The sequence below is a fragment of the Emys orbicularis genome, chromosome 18, assembly GCF_028017835.1.
Source record: "Emys orbicularis isolate rEmyOrb1 chromosome 18, rEmyOrb1.hap1, whole genome shotgun sequence".
Classification (NCBI taxonomy): domain Eukaryota; kingdom Metazoa; phylum Chordata; order Testudines; family Emydidae; genus Emys; species Emys orbicularis.
The window spans coordinates 18,501,653-18,524,830 of record NC_088700.1 but is presented as its reverse complement, the minus strand read 5'-3'; the positions used below and the strand labels follow the sequence as shown (position 1 = coordinate 18,524,830).

At 52.6% G+C, this 23,178-nt stretch overlaps 1 protein-coding gene across 1 annotated transcript in view; it reads right to left on the bottom strand.

Moving 5' to 3' along the window:
• Positions 1-5,144: 5,144 nt before the first annotated feature.
• AKNA (AT-hook transcription factor) overlaps positions 5,145-23,178 on the bottom strand; it is a 41,825-nt gene continuing 23,791 nt past the window's right edge. Inside the window, exons 11-21 of the mRNA XM_065418910.1 lie at positions 20,570-20,837; positions 19,845-19,951; positions 19,069-19,319; positions 17,788-17,938; positions 10,776-10,946; positions 9,808-9,920; positions 8,826-8,936; positions 8,473-8,571; positions 7,032-7,157; positions 6,189-6,354; positions 5,145-5,436 (exon numbers count right to left, since the gene is read on the bottom strand). Coding sequence (XP_065274982.1) covers positions 5,145-5,436; positions 6,189-6,354; positions 7,032-7,157; positions 8,473-8,571; positions 8,826-8,936; positions 9,808-9,920; positions 10,776-10,946; positions 17,788-17,938; positions 19,069-19,319; positions 19,845-19,951; positions 20,570-20,837 — 1,855 coding nt within the window. The remainder of the gene's footprint in view (positions 5,437-6,188; positions 6,355-7,031; positions 7,158-8,472; positions 8,572-8,825; positions 8,937-9,807; positions 9,921-10,775; positions 10,947-17,787; positions 17,939-19,068; positions 19,320-19,844; positions 19,952-20,569; positions 20,838-23,178) is intronic.

Here is a 23,178-nt window from a genome sequence, read left to right as displayed (position 1 = left end):
CTGTTTCTAACTATCTGTATGTACAGCCCCAAGCACAATGGGGCCTCCCAGCCACTGTGGTAATATATAAGTAATAGCTAGCTGGGAAGGCTGGGTTCCCTGAAGCTCAGGGCTGTATCCAAAACACACAAGAGAGACTTGGTTTGAAAAACAAACACATTTATTTCATTAAAAAATAGGCAATTATTTCATTACAAAATACTGTCAAATGGCTCTGCTAGTTCATTACAAAACCGGGAGACGCTGCAAATGTAACCGTCACTTCTTGTTATTGCAGTTCCGAGAATTAAATACACACACGCACACACCTGGACTTCTTGTGTTCTCCCAGCGAGGATGCATTAACCACAGTGTCCTGGTTTCAAGAGCTCGGGGGCTCTCGGCCACAGTACAGCCAGCTTTGCGATAAGAAAACAAGTACCTGTGCAAAATTCAAAGCTGTGTGTGCAATTCCTTTATAAGTCAATGGCATTGCACCCTTAAAAACCAGGCCTGAATTTGGTCCATCAAATGGAAGCCTCTTCGAGCAGTCTTTAAAAAAAAAAAAAAAAAAAACCCTCACACAGAACAACTTCATTCTAAGCAAAACTTTCACATTTCAATATTGCTCAGTGAGATGGGGCCTCTCTTTATCCCTCACTATATAGCCGAGGTTGTTGTCAGTGGGTTCCGCTGTCTATATGGACAGAGGTTCTCACACAAACACACTTTTAAGAAGTTAATCTTAAGAGACTGCCCCCAAAATATCCCCCACTGAACAAAGCTCAGTTCTGCCCTCCATCTTTAGTAGAAGACCAGCTCTGTTAAGCTACTCCATTTTTTGTCAGCGGTTGTTTGAGATGAGTTTCACGATGCAAGCTCTGAAGCTTTATGGATCGACCACAGCTTCCCCTTGTTCCAGGGCTCGGTCTGTGATGGGACATAATTTCAGTGGCTCTGTGAGGTCCCTGAGAGTGAGACCCGATAACTTGCCTTGTGCATTAAAAACAGCCACAACCCGATTATAATAATATTTAAAAAAATGAAGCAATAAATAATTTTTTAAAATGGGGCACTTGGGGTAGGTCCTACATATAAACAAAGTCACACATGCAGGATCAATTCCAGAAACCCTTTACGTCATGATTTTTCTCAGATTAACCCTCTCCCCCAAGAATGTTCCGATTGAAGTCAATGGGAGTTTGGTCTTCAGCAGGGATTCTGAGATATGGCCTGATGACAGATGGTTTGTGTGCACAGTTACATTTGTGACATGGAGAGAGGTACAGACCCTAAGCGGAGATGGGGAAAGACGAGGTTATTACCTCACAGAGGCTAAAATGTTGACTCTTTCTGTACGCTGTAGCCCAGAGGCTAAGGCCTGGGTCAAGATTTGGAAAAGCAACTAGTGCTTAGGAGTGCCTTAAGTTTGGGATGTTCAGCTTGAGCCATCTGAAAGGGGGCTGATTTTTGGAGGTGCTGATAACCTGCCCTCTGACATTCAGCCGTCTTTAAAGGGTCTCAAGTTGAGCACCAAAAATCACTAGTCACTGTTGAAAATCTTGTCTGCACCCAAGCCTGCACTGGTTTGATTAAAGGTGTGATTTTAAACTAAGGCAAGGGTGTGCATGTACACACACACACACACTCTTCTAATCGGGTTACAACTTATTGTGATTTACCTGGCACCTCTAATTTACCAATACAAGCCTGGTTCAAAATCAATGAGTGTCCACATAGGGATTTAGTTTTATCTAAAGGGGGTTCCAAAGAGGATGGAGCTCGGCTGTTCTGTGGTGGCAGATGACAGAACAAGGAGTAATGGTCTCAAGTTGCAGTGGGGGAGGTCTAGGTTGGATATTAGGAAAAACTATTTCACTAGGAGGGTGGTGAAGCACTGGAATGGGTTATCTAGGAAGGTGGTGGGTGGGTCAGCTTTTGTGGCCTGCATCATGCGGGAGGTCAGACTAGATGATCATAATGGTCCCTTCTGACCTTAAAGTCTCTGAGTCTATGAGTGGTGGAATCTCCTTCCTTAGAGGTTTTTAAGGTCAGGCTTGACAAAGCCCTGGCTGGGATGATTTAGTTGGGGATTGTGGTCCTGCTTTGAGCAGGGGGTTGGACTAGATGACCTCCTGAGGTCCCTTCCAACCCTGATATTCTATGATTCTATGGTGTTAAACCAGTGCAACGTCTGTGTGCGGACAAGCCTCAAGTGATCTTAACTCCCACGCCCAGGCTCCATCTCCTCGTGGGCTTTAGATGGCACTTGAGGGTCAGACAGTTCAGTGTTTAAAGTGATGGTCAAACTCTCCCTACACTGCTGATTTGGAAACTAGAGTAAGTACCACTCTTGCTGGGAGAGTTTGATTGACCCATTCAAGAAACAGCCATCCAAGCTGGAATAAGGAAAAGGCCCTGCTAGGACAGCCTTTGAGAGTTAAATCTAGTCTGTGGACAGCCAGCTCCATTTTAAATTCGACAGCATGACGTACCATAGGGAGCAATGTCGGGATGTACCTTCTCTTCAAAGTTTTCCTCCTCTGTCCAAGCACGTGCTTTGATCCATGCTACCTTGCAATAGGATACAGCCTCAACAGTACCTGTGCTATATTCTCCTTCTGATCAAGTCCTATTATCAGATCAGCAACTGGCTGCTACTGCACTGTAGACGGAGCCTGTTCCTACCTTTACCAAGGAGGCTTGATTGGTTGGGTGACCCTCTGACCCCAGCCCATATGCACCATTTGCACAGACAAGGACCATTGTAGGCTGGAGAGGAATTTGCTCACTACCCCTCGCAGATTTAAAAGCACACACACACTGGGAACAGTTTTAAAAAAAACAATAAATTACATGTAAAAAGTGAAATGCCCTAAGGATTATGTTGAAAAAATAATTATTTTATATATGTGTATATATACACACACACACACACACACAACCAAAACCTGAAGAGAGAGTGATTTAGCCACTCATCAGCTACCACAATGAGAAATGTTCCATTACAAATATCAACATGCAAACAGGCGCTTCTTTAAGGGGATCAAACAGCTTGATAAAAGCCAAACCCTAAACCTAAGTTGGCAGAAAGGTCTGTGGTTTTAAAGGGACAGTGTCCAATTTTGGCTCAAACTTTTTTTTTTTTTTTTAAGAGGGGATTTACAAACCTAGATGACAATCCTGAAATCAGATGATAGTTAGATAGAGAGATGGTTATTATGGGAATGGACGGACAGACTGATGGACAGAAAGACAGACTCCTACACCCATGCAAAAACCTTACTGATGTCAATAGAGTGGCTGAAATTTTTTCATCTGAATTTTTATTCCAATGAAAAAATCACCTTCTCCCCCTCCCCCCCCCAAAAACTGAACATTTTTGCAGATATGTGGTGGTTGTAATTTTCCAACTTTTGAACAAGATTTTTTTTTTGCTTAAAAATTTTCAATTATTGATCCCTCTAGCGCTTGCTTTCTTTTTTCCTTCCTCCTCTGCCTCTTCAGTGGCAACACAGAAAGAAGGAGAAAGAAAGAGGGAAGAACCAAAAACTGAAAGATTTCCGGCTGTAGATTTTTTCCAGTGAAAAGTGGGAAAATGTTGACATTTTTCACTAAAAAATGTCGAGAAAATGAACACTTGCGTGACACGTACTTACATATTTTTCTACCAGCTCTTGTCACGGGGGGGGAAGGGAGGAGGGGGCTGCACCCTAGTGGATCTGATTGCAGGTTCGGGTGTTCATCTCCATAGAAATGGTTGTGAGAGTTCAAAATAAGTGCCAATGAAAACAAGGTTAAAACAAAAACTAACGCCGCATTGGCCAGCTCCCGGACCAGCAGCATTGGGCTAGCCCAGGAGAATCAGTGCGGGGACCTAACCGCGCGGCTGACCTTCAAGAGGTGCTGAGCTCCTGTGGCTTCTCTCAAATTCAAGGAGAAGCAAGAGTGCTCGATGCCTCTCAGGATCAGGCCTTAGAAACAGAAAAGGAAACTGACCGTTTGTGCTTCCTCTGCCCTCCCAGCAAAGCCAGAAACGGCAGACAGGGAGGAGAGATGATAGAGAAAGAGGAGAAGGTGAACAAGCCTCTTGAATCCCCAGCCAAGCTGAGTTCCAGACTGCGGAAACAAAGCCCTTTCGATTCTCCCGTCCCCTCCGATGCCAACATAACACCAGCAACAACAGCCAGAAAAACAATAAAATTCCACATAAACACCTGATCCTCCTCTATTCCCCTTTGCGATGAACGTAGAAAAATAGAGATCTGTACCCTGCCCGTGGCACAAGCACTCTGAGGTAACCTTTGCTGCAAAGGGAGCTCCACCCTTATTCTGATAGGGCCTACACAAAACAAGAGCGACGCTAGAAAAGACTCGGCTTGTAAACAGAGCTTGTCCCAGCTAGGCTGTGCCACAGCAGCCCTGTGACGTGGTGTATTGGGACAGAGCCGCAGGGAAATGGATTGATTTAGCAACGCAAGGTGGGGTAAGGCCCAAGTGGGAATTTCTGCAAGGGCTAGGGGAGGGAACTCACAGTGCGATGGTAAGCCATTGGCCGGGGTCCATCTCCAAGCTGGCCAATGGGGAGAAGGGGAAGGGGAGTTAAAACGTTACTTAAAAGTAGAGCGCTCTCTAGGGACGAGGCCGGGGGGATTCTAAAGTGCGAGTCTCAGGGCCCTGGGAGGCCAGGGCAGCTGCCTAGTCACGTGTCCCAAGGTTTTCTCTGTCTTCCTTCATCTTCAAATTTGATCCTTTAAGAAAACCAACAACCACCGAAAGCTACTGGCCAAGCAGAGAGGGGCAGGTGAGATCCCCAGTGCAACCGCAGCTCTGGTCCTGCTGAGCAGAGAGGCTTGAGGCTTAAGGCAACTGTAACATGCGGGCTGAGGGGGCTCTGGAGAAGGGTGGAGAGACTCTGCAGGTTTAGCTTCCAACGCGGATCCCGCGTGGAGACTCCAGTGTGTCACAGGCTCCTCAGGCGCCGGCGGACGGCTCTGCAGCCCCACGGGAAGGAGGGGGAAGCTGAGGGACAGTCTAGTCATTCTTTGGCAAATCAGTTCCCCAGATGTTTGCTGGGGGGCTTATCTCCAGATGTTTGGAGAGGCTCAGCCTGCCGGCTCAAACTGTTCCCGCCAGGCCCCAGAGGAAGCCGCCCCCAGGTTCTGTCAGAAGAGGCAGGATCCTCTCAGGCACCTGGCCTTGCTCAGTTCAGAGGTCAGCGACCTGTTCATTTGCTTGGTGGTGAACTTCATGCTCTTGGCGGCTTCCATGGCCCGGCTCAGGGACCAGTTGAGGTCCTCCAGGTCGTCAAAGTCAAGCATCAGGGAGTGGTGGTGACCATGGGCTTGCTGCCGGGTGGCCCAGGGCTTCAGCTCCGCCACTCTGTACGGGCTGGAGTAATGGGCAGGCAGGCCATCTGGGCCAGGGACTGAGGTAGGTGCTGGTGGAGAACAGTAGCTGGAAAAAAACAACAACAAAGACTAAAGACAGTGCGCTGAGGGAGGAACAAGCAAACCTAGATCATCCCTGACAGGCGTTTGTCCAACCTGTTCTCCAAACCCTGGGGGTTCCATAACCTGTTCCAGAGCTGAACTACCCTCAGAGTTAGAAAGTTTTGCCTAATATCTAACCTGAATCTTCCATGCTGGAAACTAAGCTGACTACTTGTTGTCCTACCCTCAGTGGACCTGGAGAACAATTGATCACTGTCCTCTTTATAACAACTTTTTCCATATTGGAAGGCTTATGCCCCCCTCAACCTTCTCTTCTCTAGACTTAACGTGCCCCCTTTTGTATCCTTTCCTCAGAGGTCAGGTTTTCCAAACCTATCACTTCTGTTCTCTCTCCAGTTTGTCCACATCTTTCTTAGAATGTGGTGCCCAAAAGGGGACACACCGCTCCAGATGAAGCTCCTAAGTGCCTAAATCACTTAGGCTTGGCAACGCTGCGTGGAGCAATACCTAAATAGCTTTAAAAATCTGGGCCTAAGTGATTTGACCAAGGTCACGCAGGATATCTGTGGAAGAGCAGGGAACCAAAACCATTCTCCCAAGTCCCAACTTAGCGCCCTAACCGCTGGACTATCTTTCCCCTCCACAGGCTCTGCTTTGGCCCTAGAGATCCTAGGCTGCCTCCCACAATCCCAGAAGGAAACTCTGAACACCCCTCCCCATGGTAACCCCAACCAACGTGGCGTGGGCCGCTCTTACAGCACAGAGGGCGAGTAAGGCACCAGGGGCACTGTTGGGATGTAGTTGACAGCTGTGCCAGGGGGTGGGGCCGCCAGGTACCAGAGGCCAGGCTGCTGCGGCTTCTCGGGTTTGTGACTGAGGCCGGAGCCTTGAGGTGAGGCGCTCTCTGTGCCGCGGCCTGTCGCTGTGGAGAAGAACGACACACGGTAAGAGACACCCTGGTATTCGGCATGAATGGACAGGAAACCCACGAGGCTACTTCCATCCCTGGTGCTATGCTACTGACTCCAGGGGCGAGTTTGGCCTGAGGACAAAGAGAGGGCAGGGGATGCACCCCTCAATCTACTGGAATAACTCCCTGGGATGAATCACACCTGCAAGCCGCTGTGCTGGAAAACCCTGCCCTGGGATCTGCAACTGCAGCAAGTGTCAGGCCCTCCACTGTCAGTGCTCCAGTCCTTACGCGGACGCCTCTGAGCTCTCCCAGACAGCACTCCATTCCCTCCCAGCCACTGCAGCAGCTGTGAGATACAGCCAGCGTGCCAATACTATTACCTACAGTGACTCCTACTGGCAGAGGCTGGCGCTGCAGCAGCTGTGCGCCATAGCCAGCACTCCAATTCCATTACCTATAGCAACTCCAGCTGGCTGAACCTGGAACTAGCGTGGCTGGGAGCTTCTCTACTGCTATCCTCTGCAGACACTCCTTTTTGGAACGGCAGAGTTTTGAATTCAGCTTTCAGTGTGGCCTTGGCCAGTATGTCCCTCTGCTAGATGGGAACCATTCACCAGGGTCACTCCTCACGCAGAGCAGCTCGTCATGGAACAGAAACATTCAAACAGAGCAAACTGGTCACCCACCATGTGCTGCTTTGTCCCTGGTTTTAGAAACAGGGGTGCTCCTGGTCCCGTTGCAGGTTGGACAGTGCGTCTTCCTTGGAGTGCTATGCTGAGCGGGTCTCACGGTGTCCCCGGATGATGCATTGCCTAAAAAACACAGAGGACAAACAGTGAGTAAAGTAACTCCACAAAGATCTAAACTCCAAACGGCAGTAGAAGTACATAGGAGGTTTCAGGCTGTTTGGATTAAGGCAATTTGCAGAAAGTAAAACTTAAAAAAAAAAAAAAAAAGTTGATTGCAAAGAATGCTGGGTCACAACATGCAAATGGAACCGTACCCCTTTAGCTCAGCTGTGGGGTCCTATCAGCGACAGGACTGCGCCCTCAGCAGCTGCAGGGAAACAGCCTCGGATGTGCAAAAATTCAGGCAAAGCACCTGAGGGGATCACAACTTGCATGCAATGTACTCAAAATGCTGGGTGCTAAATGCAAGTTAATCTTTAGCCAAGTTAAATGGTTCAATACAGGCGGCTGCTAGTCCGGAAAGCTGGTCATTTCTTTATGGGCCGTCTGCTGCTAGCATTGGGAAACAAGACGAACAAAGCAGGTTATAACACAGAGCTTGCGAACCATAACAACTGGCTTTGGCACAATGGGAAAACTGCAAGATTGTAACAAAGGCCAGAAAAATCCAAGGATTAAGGCTGATCTGACAGCCTCATCTTGACTAGGGTGACCAGATGTCCCATTTTTAAAGGCACAGTCCCGTTTTTGGGGACTTTTTCTTATATAGGCGCCTATTACTCCCCACCCCCGTCCCGTTTTTTCACAGGGGCTATCTGGTCACCCTAATCTTGGCAATGTCACCCATCCTGTCGATTATGTGGGGTGCTTCCGTAATAATGAACAACATCCACAGGGTCACATGTAACAAAGGAGAGAGCAAGCGACATATGTGCAACTGGGCTGAGTTAACAGTCCAGCAGTGTAGGACGCCGCATGCTTTGATCTGTACTAGCCTGCTCTCTTGTGGTAGGGATACAGCCTAACCCAATATCTGCAAATCTCACGGTCAGAGTGGCTACTGGCCAGTCCTGCTTCTGCACAATCAGCAGAGGGAGCCGGCTCCTACCTTTTCCAGTACGAAGGAGGTCCCTCCACCCCGAGGTTGGCTCTGAGTCCCTCTCACCACTCTCAGAGCGCATTCCACCCAAAACACATCTGCATGATCTCTGCAGCTCTCTCATCAGGGTGGTGTGAGGCTTCGTTATTTCATTGGTTCAGGCCTTAAGTAACTAATGGTTTCGTTAGTGGGTATTTGCGAAGCCCTCAGAAATCTCAGGGAGCAGACACTAATGAAGTGCAAAATCTTGTTATTTTACAGGTTGTAAATACTAAGTAAAGCAGCTCCGAGGTGTGATTCCTTGGGGTCTGGCCCAAGATGAGCAGATGGGATATTTACCAGCTTGTGTCCTGGTCCCTTGGCAATGGAGGCAGGAAGTGGGGCCCATGTCTTCCCTCCGTTCTGGGGACACAGGGGCCGATAAGTGGTAGCGCGTCCCTGCAGAATGCAACAAGAGCTGGCTCAGCACCCTTCGCGGAGGGCACCCAGCTGGGAAGAGGGAGAGGGGGGACTGAGCGGTGGCGCTCACATGGCTGGGAGAGGAAGCTCCCTCCTGCCTGGTAAGCACAACATCAAGTCAGCGTGTGCATGGGGCAGAGAGCGGAGATCCAGTTTAAGAACACAGGGTGGCCCATGGTGTTACCAGAGAGGCGGCACCAAGGCCGAGCAGGGCCTGGTTCGTGCTCACCCACCTGTGTAATGGCCCTTGAATGTCAGCGGCCTCGGAGAGCTTTGCCTGGAGGAGAAACTTGTCCTGGGCTTCCCATCCCGAGCCCGCGGCGGGGGGCAGTCTGACTCCGACGCTGCAGAACACCGAGAACACCCGATTAGACGGTCAGTCACGTCTGCTAGACACCTCCCTAGTGAGTTTCTAACCAGCGAGTGCATTGCCCTGCGTGCTGGGGGTGCTGCTCCGTGCGCCTGTTCTCTAGGCACTATGGGATAGCTGACTCTCTGTTGTATCAAGCAGGCAAGGTACTAACAAGCTTCAACAGGACTTTATTTTTACAGTGGAAACCTCTTTTCCAAGCTGCTGCTGCACACTCTGTAACCCTCACTCAGCCTCCTCCACTCCTCCCCCCTGTTGTATCATCCTTTCAGACTCCCAACAGCCAGTGCTCCCAGTTCTAATAATACAAGCAGCATCTAAACACCACACTCTCCCAGCATGCACTGGTACAAGAGCTATTAGGGGGCGGGGTAGGTGTGGTGCCATGGTGCGAACCCGACTCAAGCGTGTGTTGTCATCACCAGGTCAGAGGAGGGAGTCGCAGGCGGGTCGCGCAACCACAGTTGCGCTTGTAGCAACCACCGGCCCTCGTGTGAATGAAACGCCACAGGATCTAGGGTAATGACCGTGAAGAGCTGGGCACAAGTTTGGATCCAGGTCCAGACTCCAGCTTTCCGAAAGGTCAGGAGGGCTGGATCTGGGCGTGAGCCTGCCTGTCACGAACGTTCCCAGGGTGCTGGTATCAGTGCCCACTTGTGTGCACCACAGAGTGCCCATTCTCACCTCCTGCACGCATAGGAAGGGCGCCTGAAAATCCCTTTTAGGAGGGGGAATTCAAAGACAGAAAAGCAGATCCTGCTGCCTCTGCAGTCTGCTGCCCCCAAGTAATTGCTCCTGGATCTGGGTTGATCCCAGAGGGGGTAGGTTCCAACGGGTCTACTTACTGAGGTCCCGTTCAGGCCCATCCCGAGGGAGCGATGCCGACCTCACCCGCCTCGCTGGCTTGATCACTGGAGCCGGCTCCCCAAACTCACCTGGGCTCCTCTCCGCGGATTCGCTGGGAAAGGGACAGACACAGAGTGAAGTCGAGGGCTCAGCACCCCGGTTCTGGGTGCAGGGGGTTTTAACCACCCCCTCCACCCGGCCCTACGGGGGCTCTGCTTGCACCGAGTGACAGTCACCGCCTCTGCCTTGAAGCATGGAGAGGACGAGCTGCCATGTGCTTAGCAGCCTGCAGACGGGGTCCGTGGGGAGACTGGCAGGACTGCTGGGGGGACTCAGGGCACTAACGCAATCATCTGTCACCCTCTGCGGCTCTGGCTGTCCGTGTGGCTCTGCACATGGGTGAAATGAGCCTGGCCCACTCCTAGGATCCAGGGGAAGCTTGTCAGTCTCCCAGAAAGCTGCATGGGAAAAGGCCCACACCCCACCTGGCCCCTGTCAGAGCTACTGGCCCGTCACCGTGCGATAAAGGGCCCGATTCGGTCAGCATTACACGAGCCTAACTCCCACTAGCTTCGACAGGAGCTATACGGCCCCTGTGTCCCCAAAAGCGCCAGCCGAGGCTGGGACCCCCCCTGTGCTGTCTCACACCTGGGGTTCCCTACTCCCCACTTCCACCTGCCTGGCACTACTTCCTCTCCAACCTGTCACACCCCCTCACCACTGCTGGAGCAAGAGCCTTCTCCTCACTCAGCTCCCACCGGCTGGAACAGCCTCCCTGTAATGTCTGCAAGTCTCAGCAGAAAACAGGTCAGTTCCACCGGGGGGCAGAAATCTCCCTGGGCACCGGGGAGAACCGGAGAAGGAGGCAGCTGTCGGCCAGCCTATGTCACTGAACTCCCGCTGGCAGAGTTTGCAGGAAAGGCACAATAGGCAACAAGGCCACGTTATGCCGCACACTGGCACCTACCCAAAGGGGCCTGAGTTCCGGACTGAGGGGCCGTTCCCCACGGGCTGCTTCCTGCTCCTAGCGGTGCGTGGGGATGACTTTCCCTCTGGGTAGCTGCGGGATCGGTGCAAACTCTCCTCCAGCCGCTGCCGAAGCCGCGAGACCTCGTCCTGCAGAGCCCGGATGGCCTGGCTGGGACAGGAAGGGGAAAAAAGGATTAATAAGTGCAGGTTACAAGAAAAATGTCCGATCCAGAAGGAAAATGGGGAACACTCCATTCTCTCCGCCTGTCTGAAATCACATGGCCAGTCCCATCTCTGCTCCTCAGACTCTTGCAGAAGGGACACCATTGCTCATCCCCCTGGAGACTCGAGAGTTAAAAGTAACCACATCTATAGGCATGTCTCCCAAGAGGTGTGACTGCAGCGCGTAGACACACCGAAGCTAGCTTTAATGTAGATCGAAGCTAGCGTGAGTAACAACAGCAGTGACGCAGTGGCAGCATGGACTAGCCCCACCCACCCAGGACCTGGGGTAAATACTCAAGCAGCTGACATGGCTTCCCAGCTATTGGCACCCAAGCTAGCTGGTGCCCCTGTAAAATGCCACAGATGGTACTGGACATGGCGAATGCAGGCTGCAATCAAATAAACCGGTAGCCAGTTACAGCCTAGAGGGGCACGGGATTGCCCTTCCAAAGGAACTCTGGAAAGGTGGCGAAACCATGAGGGGTCAACAGCATTTGCTAAGAGACGGAACTCCGAACTTAAACCTGCATCCATGTGTGTCGCTCTCCTCGTTACAATTCTGCACCAGTACGCGCATGGCTCGCGTGGATGAGAGAGTGGGACAGGAACTGCGCACACATTTTCCACTAGAATCTAATCCCAGTGCAGCTTGAGTCAGCAACGCAACTCCGATCCGAAGTGCTGGACCAGCCTGTGCTAGGGGACGTGCACGTTGACCCAGTCCTGGAGATCAACCACGCTCTTCTCAGGTCCGTGGAGAAGTTTTGCTACCTAAGGAGTACGCTGTCACAGAATGCCATAATTGAGCGTGGGATTCCCCATCGCACAGCCCACGCCAGTTCTGCATTGGGAATGCCGTCACACTGCCTCTGTCGAGGGACGCACCAAACTAAATAGCTATCGGGCAGTCATGCTTACGATGCTTACCCAAGGCCAGATTTTATAGCCAGCTAAAGCAAAGCACTGTTCTCCTGGTGACCAGTACAAACGATATAAAGACACACTGAAGTCAAACTTGGAAGCCTGTCAGGTTGACCCCAGCCGCTGGAAAGCAACAGCCCACAGCAGAGCAAGGTGGCAGCAGATTTGTCCTGTCACTGTTAACTGTTGTGAAGCAAGATGCAGCCTGCAATGGTCATGGACAATCTTGTCTGTCCCACATGTAACTGTGTTTGTGGTTCTCGCATTGGTCTGACCTCGCGTATCCGTAGTCACCTTTAGTGTTGACTGAATTCTCATATGTCAACATTGACGTGAGACTCCATCGGCATCAGACATACCCTAGAAGGTACTTTCAGGATGCACCAACAGCGGCAGCGGCCGCACCCAAGTTGTCTCCCTTCAGAGGCTTCTGCTGTTTGACTACAGGGCAAGCTAATGGTGCCACAGCTACGTGACCCAGCGTGGCGGCCCAATCCCAATGAGCCCCGTCTTCCACGTCAGAGGCTCCCAAGGCATTTCACAGTCTAAAATGGATATGCAGGAGTCACTGATGTGCAGCCATCCCTGGTGCAGGACAAGACATGAGGAAGACTCCTGTATTCAACTGAGACCATGGGGGAATTTATGGAAGCAGAAGGTACTTGGCTACTCTGGAAACAGGCCAGGAGATGGGGTAACACGCCTCCTCCTGTGAAAAGAGCCATGGGGCCTAATTGTTTAGAGGTGCTAAGCACCTAAGCTAAGGGGGGGAGGGATAGCTCAGTGGATTGAGCACTGGCCTGCTAAACCCAGGGTTGAGAGTTCAATCCTTGAGGGGGCCACTTAGGGATCTGGGGCAAAATCAGTACTTTGGTCCTGCTAGTGAAGGCAGGGGGCTGGACTCGATGACCTTTCTGGGTCCCTTCCAGTTCTAGGAGATAGGATATCTCCATTTAAAAAAAAAACCCAGCTGAAGTTAACTGGAGCTCTGGGAGCTCAATCGCCTCCAGCAATTAGGCCCCGTGGAAGCTGCAATGACCACGAATGGTCAGGAGAAGGACATGGTGAGTCTCGGGGAAGCAGCATCCATCTCACACTGACCCCATCAGCAGGAGGGAGTGAACACCCATGAAGAATGAGCACTGGAGATGGGCAGGACATTTTCAATGCAAGGACATTTTGCCAAAATGTGCTGCTTCATCGAAGCCAAAATGTTTTGTGGCAACGGATCGGTTATGACGATGTTTCTGTCAGGAAACGAGAGAGGTGGACTCTCTCCGGGGCTGGCCTTAGAGATGGGTGACCGGGGTAGCTGCTCTGAGTGCCAACGTTCAGGGACACCAAATCCCTGGGGTTTTTTTTCAGTTGTTTAGCTTAGGCCTTTTGAGTGGGGGAGGACCAAAAACAGCTTCCACCAAAGCACCCAGGGCCGTCCCTGACTCGCTCATGTGCCATGTGCGGATAGTGGGTTTTGGGTTGAAACCTGAGCTTTTCGAGGGTGTGTGATGGGGCGGGGAGAGGGTGCTTGGTGTTTAGGGCACTGGCTTAGGAGGTGAGAAATCCAGGATGATCTGGGACGAAAAACTCTACTTTGAATCAGCCAGAGCAGGGACTTGAACACAGGTCTCCCAGGCCTGCGCCCTGGCCACCAGGCTACCATCCCCCCTTCCCTGCCTTGACTCACCCCGCCAGCCCAGCCCAGCGCTCAGGTTTCAATCCCAAACCAGGCACTTGGACACAATTCTGTTTTCGCAAAAATGTTTGCGAGGTTTGGGGTTCATTCCACTGGGGAACAAAAACAAACGTGCAAACCCTGACCGTTGCCAAGGCGGAATTGCTGCCCTCCACGAGCCCCCTTTGCCCCCAGGGTTTGTCCTTTGGAGGGGAAATGGACGATTGAGGCATGTTGGGAGGGCAGGGTGGGGGAAGCCTGCACTGCTGCCCAAGCAGAATCAGTTGTGCGGCTAGAGAGGGGACCTCCTTCCCCAGGGCTCTTCCGCAGCCCTTCCACTCGGGGAATAATGGGAGGGAAGCAGGGTCTGTTTTGCTTTCGAGAGGACCCTGGGGGAGAATGGGAAGGAGCGGAACTATGGGCTTTACACACGGAGCTTTTCTGAACGTCTGCAAAGATTTCAAGCCGTTAGGGATCACAGTGCCCAGCCGGGTTCTCTGGGCTCTGGAGTTGATTCAGTGCTGCTCCAGCGCTGGCCGGGAAATTTGATATTTTTGTCTATACATTCTAACTCGGCTAGGGTTACCATATTTAAAAAAAAAAAAAAAAATGAGGACACTCCACGGGCCCTGGCCCCGCCCCTTTCCCACCCCCGCCCATTCCCCGCCCCTTCCCCAAAGTCCCCGCCCTAACTCCCCCTCCTCCCTCCCAGCCACGCTAAAAGGGCTGCCCGAGCGCTACCGGCTTCACGGTTTGCCGGGCAGCCTCCAGACCCTGCGCCCCCGGCTGGCGCTTCCCCAGCGCAGCTGGAGCCCGGGAGGGGAAGCGCCCGGCCGGGGGCGCAGGGTCTGGAGGCTGCCCGGCAAACCGTGAAGCCGGTAGCGCTCGGGCTTCGGGCAGCCCCCTTGCCTCCGGACCCTGCGCCGCCGGAGCAGAGCAGCTGGAGCCCGGGAGGGGAAGTGCCCGGCCGGTATTTTTCCCGGACATGTTCGGCTTTTGGCAATTCCCCCCGGACGGGGGTTTGATTACCAAAAAGCCGGACATGTCCGGGAAAAAATGGACGTATGGTAACCCTAAACTCAGCCCCTCTGACTAAATGCACAAGACAGCCAGCTGCAGAAGGAACGTTTAAACTGCTACGTTACTCTGCTAGCTACCATAGCAGCTGGGGGGAAAATACGCCTGGATTAATACTTACTGTGGTGGCATTTTCCAGACTGCCAGGCACATGTATGCTTAGGGGAAGCGTGTGGCTTTCTTTTCAGGTCACCAAAGGGTTAACCACCTCCCTTTGGAGAGTGCCCGTCCTTTAGTTTTGCTTTGCCACGGGAACTAGAAAGATCCCTTCTCCTTAAGGAATTGTGTCACCTAGTCTTTCTTGAGATGCCCTACAGGGGTCTGGTTTTCAGACAATGCTCCACACCCGGCCACTGCAACTCAGGCCCCTTTAAGGCACTCAGGCCGGGCACCCAGATCACTAGTCCCTTTTGACAATCTTGGCCTGAAGGTTCCACAATGGAACGTGTCCTGTGAGCGGCGACAGGAGAACCTCAAACCACGTGGAGGTTCAGGCTGGATACACTCTGGAAGCATGGAGCCTTCTCCAAATGAGCTGGGCCTCTGGGTTCTGCAAAGGCAGGTACGAAACCTCCCGGGAACTGGCTCTCTCACCAGATAGCTGCAGGAGACGCAGCGAGATCAACGCTTTCTCCTTCCTATTTGAGCCCCATACAGCATAGCAGGGAGTGGGCTAGAAATACCAAAGAAGTTACCCAGACTAAGGCGACGCAAATTTGACTGGTCAATTCCAGCCTACTCATAATCTTGGGTTCAATGTTCATTGAAATCCGTGGCCACCTCAGGCCTCTCTGACGTGTCACTAAGCTGCACATCACAACGTCTCTCAGATCTTCATGGCGACAGTGGGGGAAGGACTCGGATCTCCCTGCTCCAAAAAGCACATGGCCCTGCCAGCGGAGCTGAAGGAGAATCTCCAGCAGCAGGATGGGATCGGAGACAACCCCAAGCAGTGCTGACTCCACCCAGTAGGAGGCAGTGGGGCGCAGACACACACTGTCCACTTCATTACAGGATGCAGGACACCTACTGATGTCAGCTCAGCTTTCGGGGGTGGCCCCGTTATCCCTAATGCACAGCACAAGCTGCTGCCCTTTAGCTAGGCAAATACATAATCACCCTCAGGGAAATAAACACCAGGGTCCAGATCCTTAGCCAGTGTAAACTGGTGTCGCCCCACATCAGCGACGATGCTGATTTACGCCAGCTGAGGATCCAGCCGCGTCAAATTAAAACAACAAGGAGAAAGGTTTGGGAATTCACACTAGGTTTGCCAACCCCACTGAAATAGTTTGCAAGGTTCTGGAAACCTCAGACTGCCCCAGGCTCTTCTCGCCCCAAGCTGGGCAAAGGTCTGGCTCCAATCGGGGTCTAACCAGACGCAGGTTTGTGAGAGAGCAGAGGGGGCAGGTTTCTTACTCTGTCATTCCCCTCCCTCCTCTCGTGAGTGACACGAGCGTTAACACTTTACCTGCCAGGCTGAAATGAGGCAGCCAGGCAGTGAGCAGAGGGACAGCGAGGCGAACCAGATCACAGTTTGCCTCAAGAGAGGCCAGTTCTCCTGGCTCTATCCCCCTAGCTACGGAAGGCACCTGCATTGAACTAAAAGCTTTCAGTCCAGCTCACAGCTCCACCCAACCACTCGGCTAGCGAGGGTGATGGGAACTCCCTGACCCTTTCCCACCAATCTGCTCTTGCTACAGCCCATCCCCGGGGCAGCGATCACAGAGGCTGCCCTGACTTTGCTGTATAGCCCGGGACTCACTGTGCGGGATCCTCCCCCTGGTTACGCACTCCTAGAACAGCTGCCTCCAAAGACCACTTTGTCCCTGGTTTGCCCAGCAGGATCCGATCTGGCCCCACTCTGCTTCCCAGTCCCAGACACTGCAAAGCCTTTGACCGAGGGGCTAGTATCCACCTGCTAGAATAAGCCTCCGACCTGGCCTCGCTGTGGTGATGGTGAAATGAGTTGGATGGTCTCTGCCTTGACCCAGGGGGCGGCCTGCGTACGGGGTGCAGCCCCCACGCTGAGGCCACACAAATCGGAGCGATACGCACATGGTGGAGAAGGGCAGGATTGGCGCTGTCATATCGAGTGTTTCTCCGCTTCCTCCCTCCGGCTAGCCAGCTCCAGTGACACCCCCGTATTGGTGAGGCGGCCTCCTGTGGCTTTGAGATCTCTCATCTCCACGAGGGAAGGGGAGCTGCCTCTGGATTCACTCCCATGGGAGAGATCTATTGTACCGAGGTTCCCAGCCTGCCCGTCCCAAGGCCTGGTCCCTCTCAGCACGTCTGAGCCCAAGGAAACAAGTGAGCGGCCTTTCTAAAGCAACATGCGCTGGAACCATTCCATCAGCCCAGTATAAACCAGTCCTAGAGCAGGGTGGAGACTGGAGATAAGGGATCTCGCCTGGGGTGGGCACTTTAAGACGCGGAGTGCTCGGATCTCCCCAGGAGCTTTAAAAACGTCCCTAGTCCTCCATGCACAGAAACCAGCGCAGTTTCCTCCCGGCCCCACCCCTGCCACACTCGCGTCGGAGAGAGACAGCGTCCTAGCAACGCTCTCAGAAATGTTTGCTGACATTATGCAAGGAGAGGGCACAGAACGGGCAGAACACCCCACCCTCCCAGACCTCCCCTGCTCAGAGCAAGCAGATAAACAAGCCCTCCCCCCCCCCCCCCGCCATGATCGGGGGCCGCTTGGCTCGCTGGGAGCTAATGACGCTCCAGGGAAATCTAATGACAGTGCTGGATACAAAGCTCTTTCCCGAGAGGACAGCTCCAGGGATTGCAGAGTTGACACCACTGACAGAGAGCCCAGGGTGTGACTTAGTGTCACATATTCACGTCATAATGCTCCATTGGGAGATCAATTCAGGGCTCTTACAGCCTAGGACCGCAGCAGCCGGGCTCAGAGATGGAGCTGCCACTGAGGAGGCTGGTCACCACAATGGAGAAATGCTGCAAAGATTCGTGCACAGCCAAAGGTGCAGAGGGGCTGTTGGTCTCACCCCAGCAGCCCATCCCTGCAGCAGATGCTGGTACCCCAAAGGGCCAGGGAAAGTGGCTGCTGTTGCTGACACAGCCCTGCCCCCGAAGCCGAGTTCACACTCACTCTCGTTCCACGCGGGAGCCCAGAAGGCCGTGGTGAGCCCGAACTGGGGAAGGTGATGTGGTGGTGGAGCTGGGTGGGCGTCTAGTTTTGCTGGGACGGTGATCAGAAGTGCTGGCCCTGCTGTGCCCCTCTGCCTCGGAGTCCGTGTGAGCTGGGGACATAAGGAGACAGTGCCAGACGTTAAATGGCCGAGACCTTTGGGTGCCTCCGTTTATTTCACCGGCGACCTGGACCTGACCCAGACACCTTCCCTCCCCGCTAAGGTGGCTCTAGGTGGGAGAGGATTCAGTCTCCATGGTCCAGTCAGTCCTTGACCTCTCTGCCAACACATGCACTGTGGACCTCTGCTCACTGGAATGAGACCTTCCCAAACTCATTTCACCCAGGTCACCCAATAGCCAGGTTAGTCACTATCAGCTTGAGCGGCATTCGAACCAGTACCCAGGAAGTGAAAGGCTCCATTTCCCATGTCCAGTCTCCAGAGCCACCCACTGTCAAAGGAACAGGACTGAGTGAGTCAACCGACTGGGTGATGGAGGCTCCCCGGTACATTACCGGTTTCCCTCCGAACCATGCGCCTGAGGAAAAAGGGGCCACAGGCTGGATTTGTCTCAGGCCATAAACCAAAGGGAGGATTTAAGATTCTGGGAGCCCTGAAATCTAGTCTGCCTGTGAGCAAACTTCAAGCCAAATCACAGAACCTGTGTCCAAAGGCTGTGGGTATGAGGGGGCGAGAGATCTCTGGGTGATGGGAATTGAGGGTGAGGAGAGGTCACTAGCTGGTACAGCCTTAATTTGGGGGACCAATACAGCTCCCCCAAGCGATGTGGAAGTGGATACTCTCTGTGGGCTTTTCTTATGTCTCTCTCCCTGGCTGTCTGAGCCCCATCATCCCCCTTTAAAGCACCATTTCCCAAGCAGGCACACGGGAATGACTAGCACTGGTCCAAATCTTTTAGATCAAAAATGAAAATTTGGGTGGAAAAGTTTCATTTTGGGCCATGTTTTCCCAGTTTTCTATTGAAACACCAAATCCCCCCAAATTTTGGTTTTCAAAACACGATTTTTTTAAACTAAAAATAATTTTTGAAAACCATGAGATAGGTGGGGGGGGGGAATGGAAAATGTTCTAAAAAAAAAATTTGATATTTTTTGTTTGTATCAGCAGCAGCTCCTCTCACTGTAGGAAGACGGGAGGAGAACTCTGCCCCCTACAGGAAACAATGCGTGTCTCATGCTGGAGGTGCCCAGACACCCAGGTGATGGGCGCTTTCTACTCACTGATGTCTGCGTCTGGTCCCACCTCGCTGGTGATGCTGTTTGTCCACTGGGGAGGGGAGCTGATTGGGGAGGGGCTGCCCCGGGGCAGGCTGTGTCTCCGGGCACTGCCTCTGGGGGGCGCCTGGCTGGCGGAGGTGTACATGCCCAGCAGTTCCTGTTCCGACGGCAGGGGGGCTGCCTCTTTCCGCAGGGAAGTGTGAAGGGCAGCAGGGCTGGATGTGGGGCCAGATCTTCCCAGCATGCCGGGGGTCCTGGGAACAAGGCAAACACACAGGCCTCACTGAGGGACTCTATCACCAACCCGGCTGCTACTGCGCTTCACCCATCTGGCTGGTTTCCTCTGGTCTCTTCCTTCGTAAGTCTTTCCTGGCACCCCTGTCCCAGCCACTGCTCAGCCCACACATTCTGTAACTACCCTCCCCCTGTTCACTAACCATCCCCTTTGCCATTCCATGTGCTCCAGACCCCCTCGCCCCATTCACCTTAGTCCCCAATTCACTGCTCACCCCATGCACCCCATTCACGCCACTTCCTCATGCGCCTCTCCCCCAGTCTGATCATCTGCTCTAGTCCCTCCCGTTTTCTCTCACCCCCATTCACCAATCACCAACCCCCACTGGGCCCCATATACTTAGCCTCCTCCCCATCCATAGGCTCCATCACATCACACATTCCTTCAGCCCTGGACCCTTTTTATCAGCCCCCCCAGGGCAGGAGAGGGGACGAGGGCAGGTCATAGGAGCTGGAGCGGGGAGAAGAGAGACAAGGGTCCATACGCAGTGCGAGAGGGGCGATGCTCCGGGGTGCGCGTCAGCGGGGACACCCTGCTGGCCTCTGACCCCACAAACCCGCTGTCCGTCTCTGGAGACACGATGCGTTGATCCTGCAACAAAGGGAAACTTGATCCAGTTCAGATCAACACAAGGGATGCTGGCCATGTGACCAGGCCGAGCTGGTCTGTAGCTGGAAGGGAGACCACCAAGTACAAGCATATTGGTGGATGGTGCTGGTCAATCAGTAAGTGGTGTTCCTCCCTCGTAATCAGCACTGAATAAATGCCTCAGCATGGTGTTAGGGGGTGCTACGTTGCTGGAGCCATTGTCTTTTATGGGAGAAAGAAGACTGAAGTTCTGAAGCACATGGTCATTAAACTAAACCCCATGGTCCATTCTGCAGGAATCAGGGTGTTACCTCCACAGGCAACGGGCCATATTCCACGCTGGAGAATTGCATTCTGCCCTGGCAAACTCTCCTGCAGCTTCAAACATGGAAATGATCCTTCCCTTCCTTCCTAAGAACCTGCTGGGTGGTGTTCCAGTGTGCTGTTAAACAGCTGCGGTGGACCACACACCAGAGATGGCTGCATTTCAGCAGCTGAGAAGGCAATTTCTGTATACATAGGGCCTTATTTTCAGAAATAGCTTCTGGATCTGTGCCCCAAATTTAGTGACCCTGAGTAGATGGGAGCCCTGCCCTCCATTTCACCCTTCTGGGCGCTTACCTCGGACCGGGAGGATTTTGCCTGACGGAAAGGCTTCTGCGGAAGGTGCTCAGAAATGGCGCTGCCCACCATGGTGCTCTGGCGGGATAGTGTCTCCTGCTGCTCCCCGAAGGACGGCTTGGGGATTGCATCCTGGGGCCTGGCTTTAATAGCCATGTTCCGAGGGAGGGACTCCTCGCCCTGGACAGAGGACAAGCGACTGCTCTTCCTGACCAGCTGCCGGCGTTCCCCTGGCTGCAGGGCGTGCGACCTCCTCTCCAGGGGCTGCCTGTTAGGGTGAGAAAGCACCACCAGTCAGAACCCTCCATCAAGATGGGGCAGTGCCCCCTTGTCATAGCTCTGCTGCCATCTGGTCTCCCAGTCCCTGCAGCACCACCAGGTCCAGGGGCACAGCCGCCCGCCATCTCACAGTTCCTGCCAGCAGCGGCTCAGGGAGCTTTCGGGGAGCACTGAACCTACACGGCACAATAGGCCTGCACCTGCTCCCACTGGAACCAGTGGCGATGCCCCCATTGTTGCTGTCAACATCGTTCAATGGGAGCAGAGTCAGGCCCACCAGGTGCCCAGCTAGTCAGGTGTCTGCTTCCATGCCCAAGGCTGCACCGCGAGAGCTGGGTGGAGAAAGGTCCGGCCGGTTCCCAGAGGATTTCCAGAGTCGAAATCTGGGTCAGTTCCGAATCGAAATGAAAATCAGAGTGCTCCACAAAAGGATGGGAGACCACTACCCCTGTGGGCTGTTCCTGGGAGCCCCGATTCCAGGGTGCTCTGACTGGAGGGCTGCCCCCAGAGACTTGGAAGCCCTAGGCTGCTGAGGAGCCGGGTGGGCGCGCTGGCAGGAAACCAGGCAGGATTCCATTTCACTCACACACACACCTCTCGACAGACTGGGCTGTTGGAACTTTGTTGGCATCGCAACCGTCTCTGCGAAACATGTTGATTTCCAGCAACCAGCGAAGTCAGACAAAAAGGTGTTTCCTAGGAACCTCTCTGACCAGCTCTATGCAGCACTCTGCTGAGAGTCTGGCCCCGGTGAGGAAAAGCACCGTAAATCACAGGCCCCAGGGCCTACACGTGTGTATTGCAATGATGTGGGGAGTCAGCAACCAGATGGGTGGATTTATACCTTAGCTTGTGAGCTTTATTCAGGGCAGGGACGGCATCTTCCTTTACATATGTACAGCTCCTGGCACAGTTTGGGCTTTTACTGTGGTCTCTGAGTGCCTTACAGACATGATACAAGTAAACAGCCAAAGCCTCAGTTTCTTGGTTCTCTCCTAGTCAGTAGAATGTGTTCAAGTTTGCATGCTCAGTTTTCTTCCCCCCTTCCCACCCCCATTTCTTCCTCCTCTTGGCCTCGCCCTCCTTCTCCTCATTATTTACTCTGCAATGGGCTCGCCCCTGGGGGACAGAGTCCTCTTTGCTTCCGCAGCCAGCTTGCCCTCCAAAGCGGGGTAAGAAATAGCTGAAGGCTCCTTTGTTCTGCTTGTGACTTGGAGAGATAGAGAAAGAATGCGTCTTTGTGCGCCTGGTTTATTACATTTTACCCGAGTAAAGCGAAAGTGGGACTCACTTCTTATTTAGGCCACCCCCAGACACCCAGACAAAATACCCTGGTAAATGTAACACAGCAGAACAGCATGTAGTGGGGTTAGACTGAGTCCATACTGGCCAATACACCATCCTAACACTGCCCTGCTGCTACCCTCAATTTCTGCAACATTGAAGATTTCATTTAAAAAAAAAAAAAATGAAGGTGAAAAATTTCCAAAAGTGACCACTGATTTTGGGAGCCGAACTCGAGAGCATCCAGAGGCAATTCAGATTGTGAGCTCTTTGGGGAAGAGAGCATCTTTCTGTTCTGTGTCTGTACAGCCTAGCACAATGGCGTCCCTCTTCCATGACTGGGCTCAGAGGCACTACCACAATACAATCCAATCCAATCAGTAAGCAAGTCCATTTGAGCACCTAAAATGCAAGCATTTTGCAGAGGGTTTAACAAAACTCCTGACTCGCCAATCCTATGGAGTCAGTTTGTGGGATGGATGATTCACGGGGATAAATTTTCGACATTACTTTTTCCCTTTTTATGCTTAAAGATCTTGCATGCTGTGAAGGCTATTTGTTTCAAATCTCTCTCTCTCTCCCCATGAAATACTGAGGAACAACAAAGGGCTGATTTGCAGAGATCTCAGGAGAAGCACTAGATGAAATGACAGGGAATTACAGGTTCCAGTCCCACACAGGGCCCTAGATAATTGAGACACACAGAAGCAGTGGCCACCTTTGAAAATCTGGACCTGTCTAGCCATCATGGCTGCAAAGAAAACTTTTCAAATGCAACGTAATGCTGTGCAACCTTCCTGAGAAACAACAGTCCCGGACAGCCGTGAACTACCCCATTCCCCTGTGGGTGTTACCTCTGAACCCTAACAATGGCAAGGCAAACACCAGTAATATAAACTATTTCACAGCTGATCAGTTTAGCAGGAACATAAAGCCCTGCACTTTAGCCTTTGGGTTTCCAACACGACAGGGCATTTAAACAAAGAAATGAAAATACAACAGTTTTTAATAGACATTTATTTTTTAAATAACAAAAAAGCTTTGTA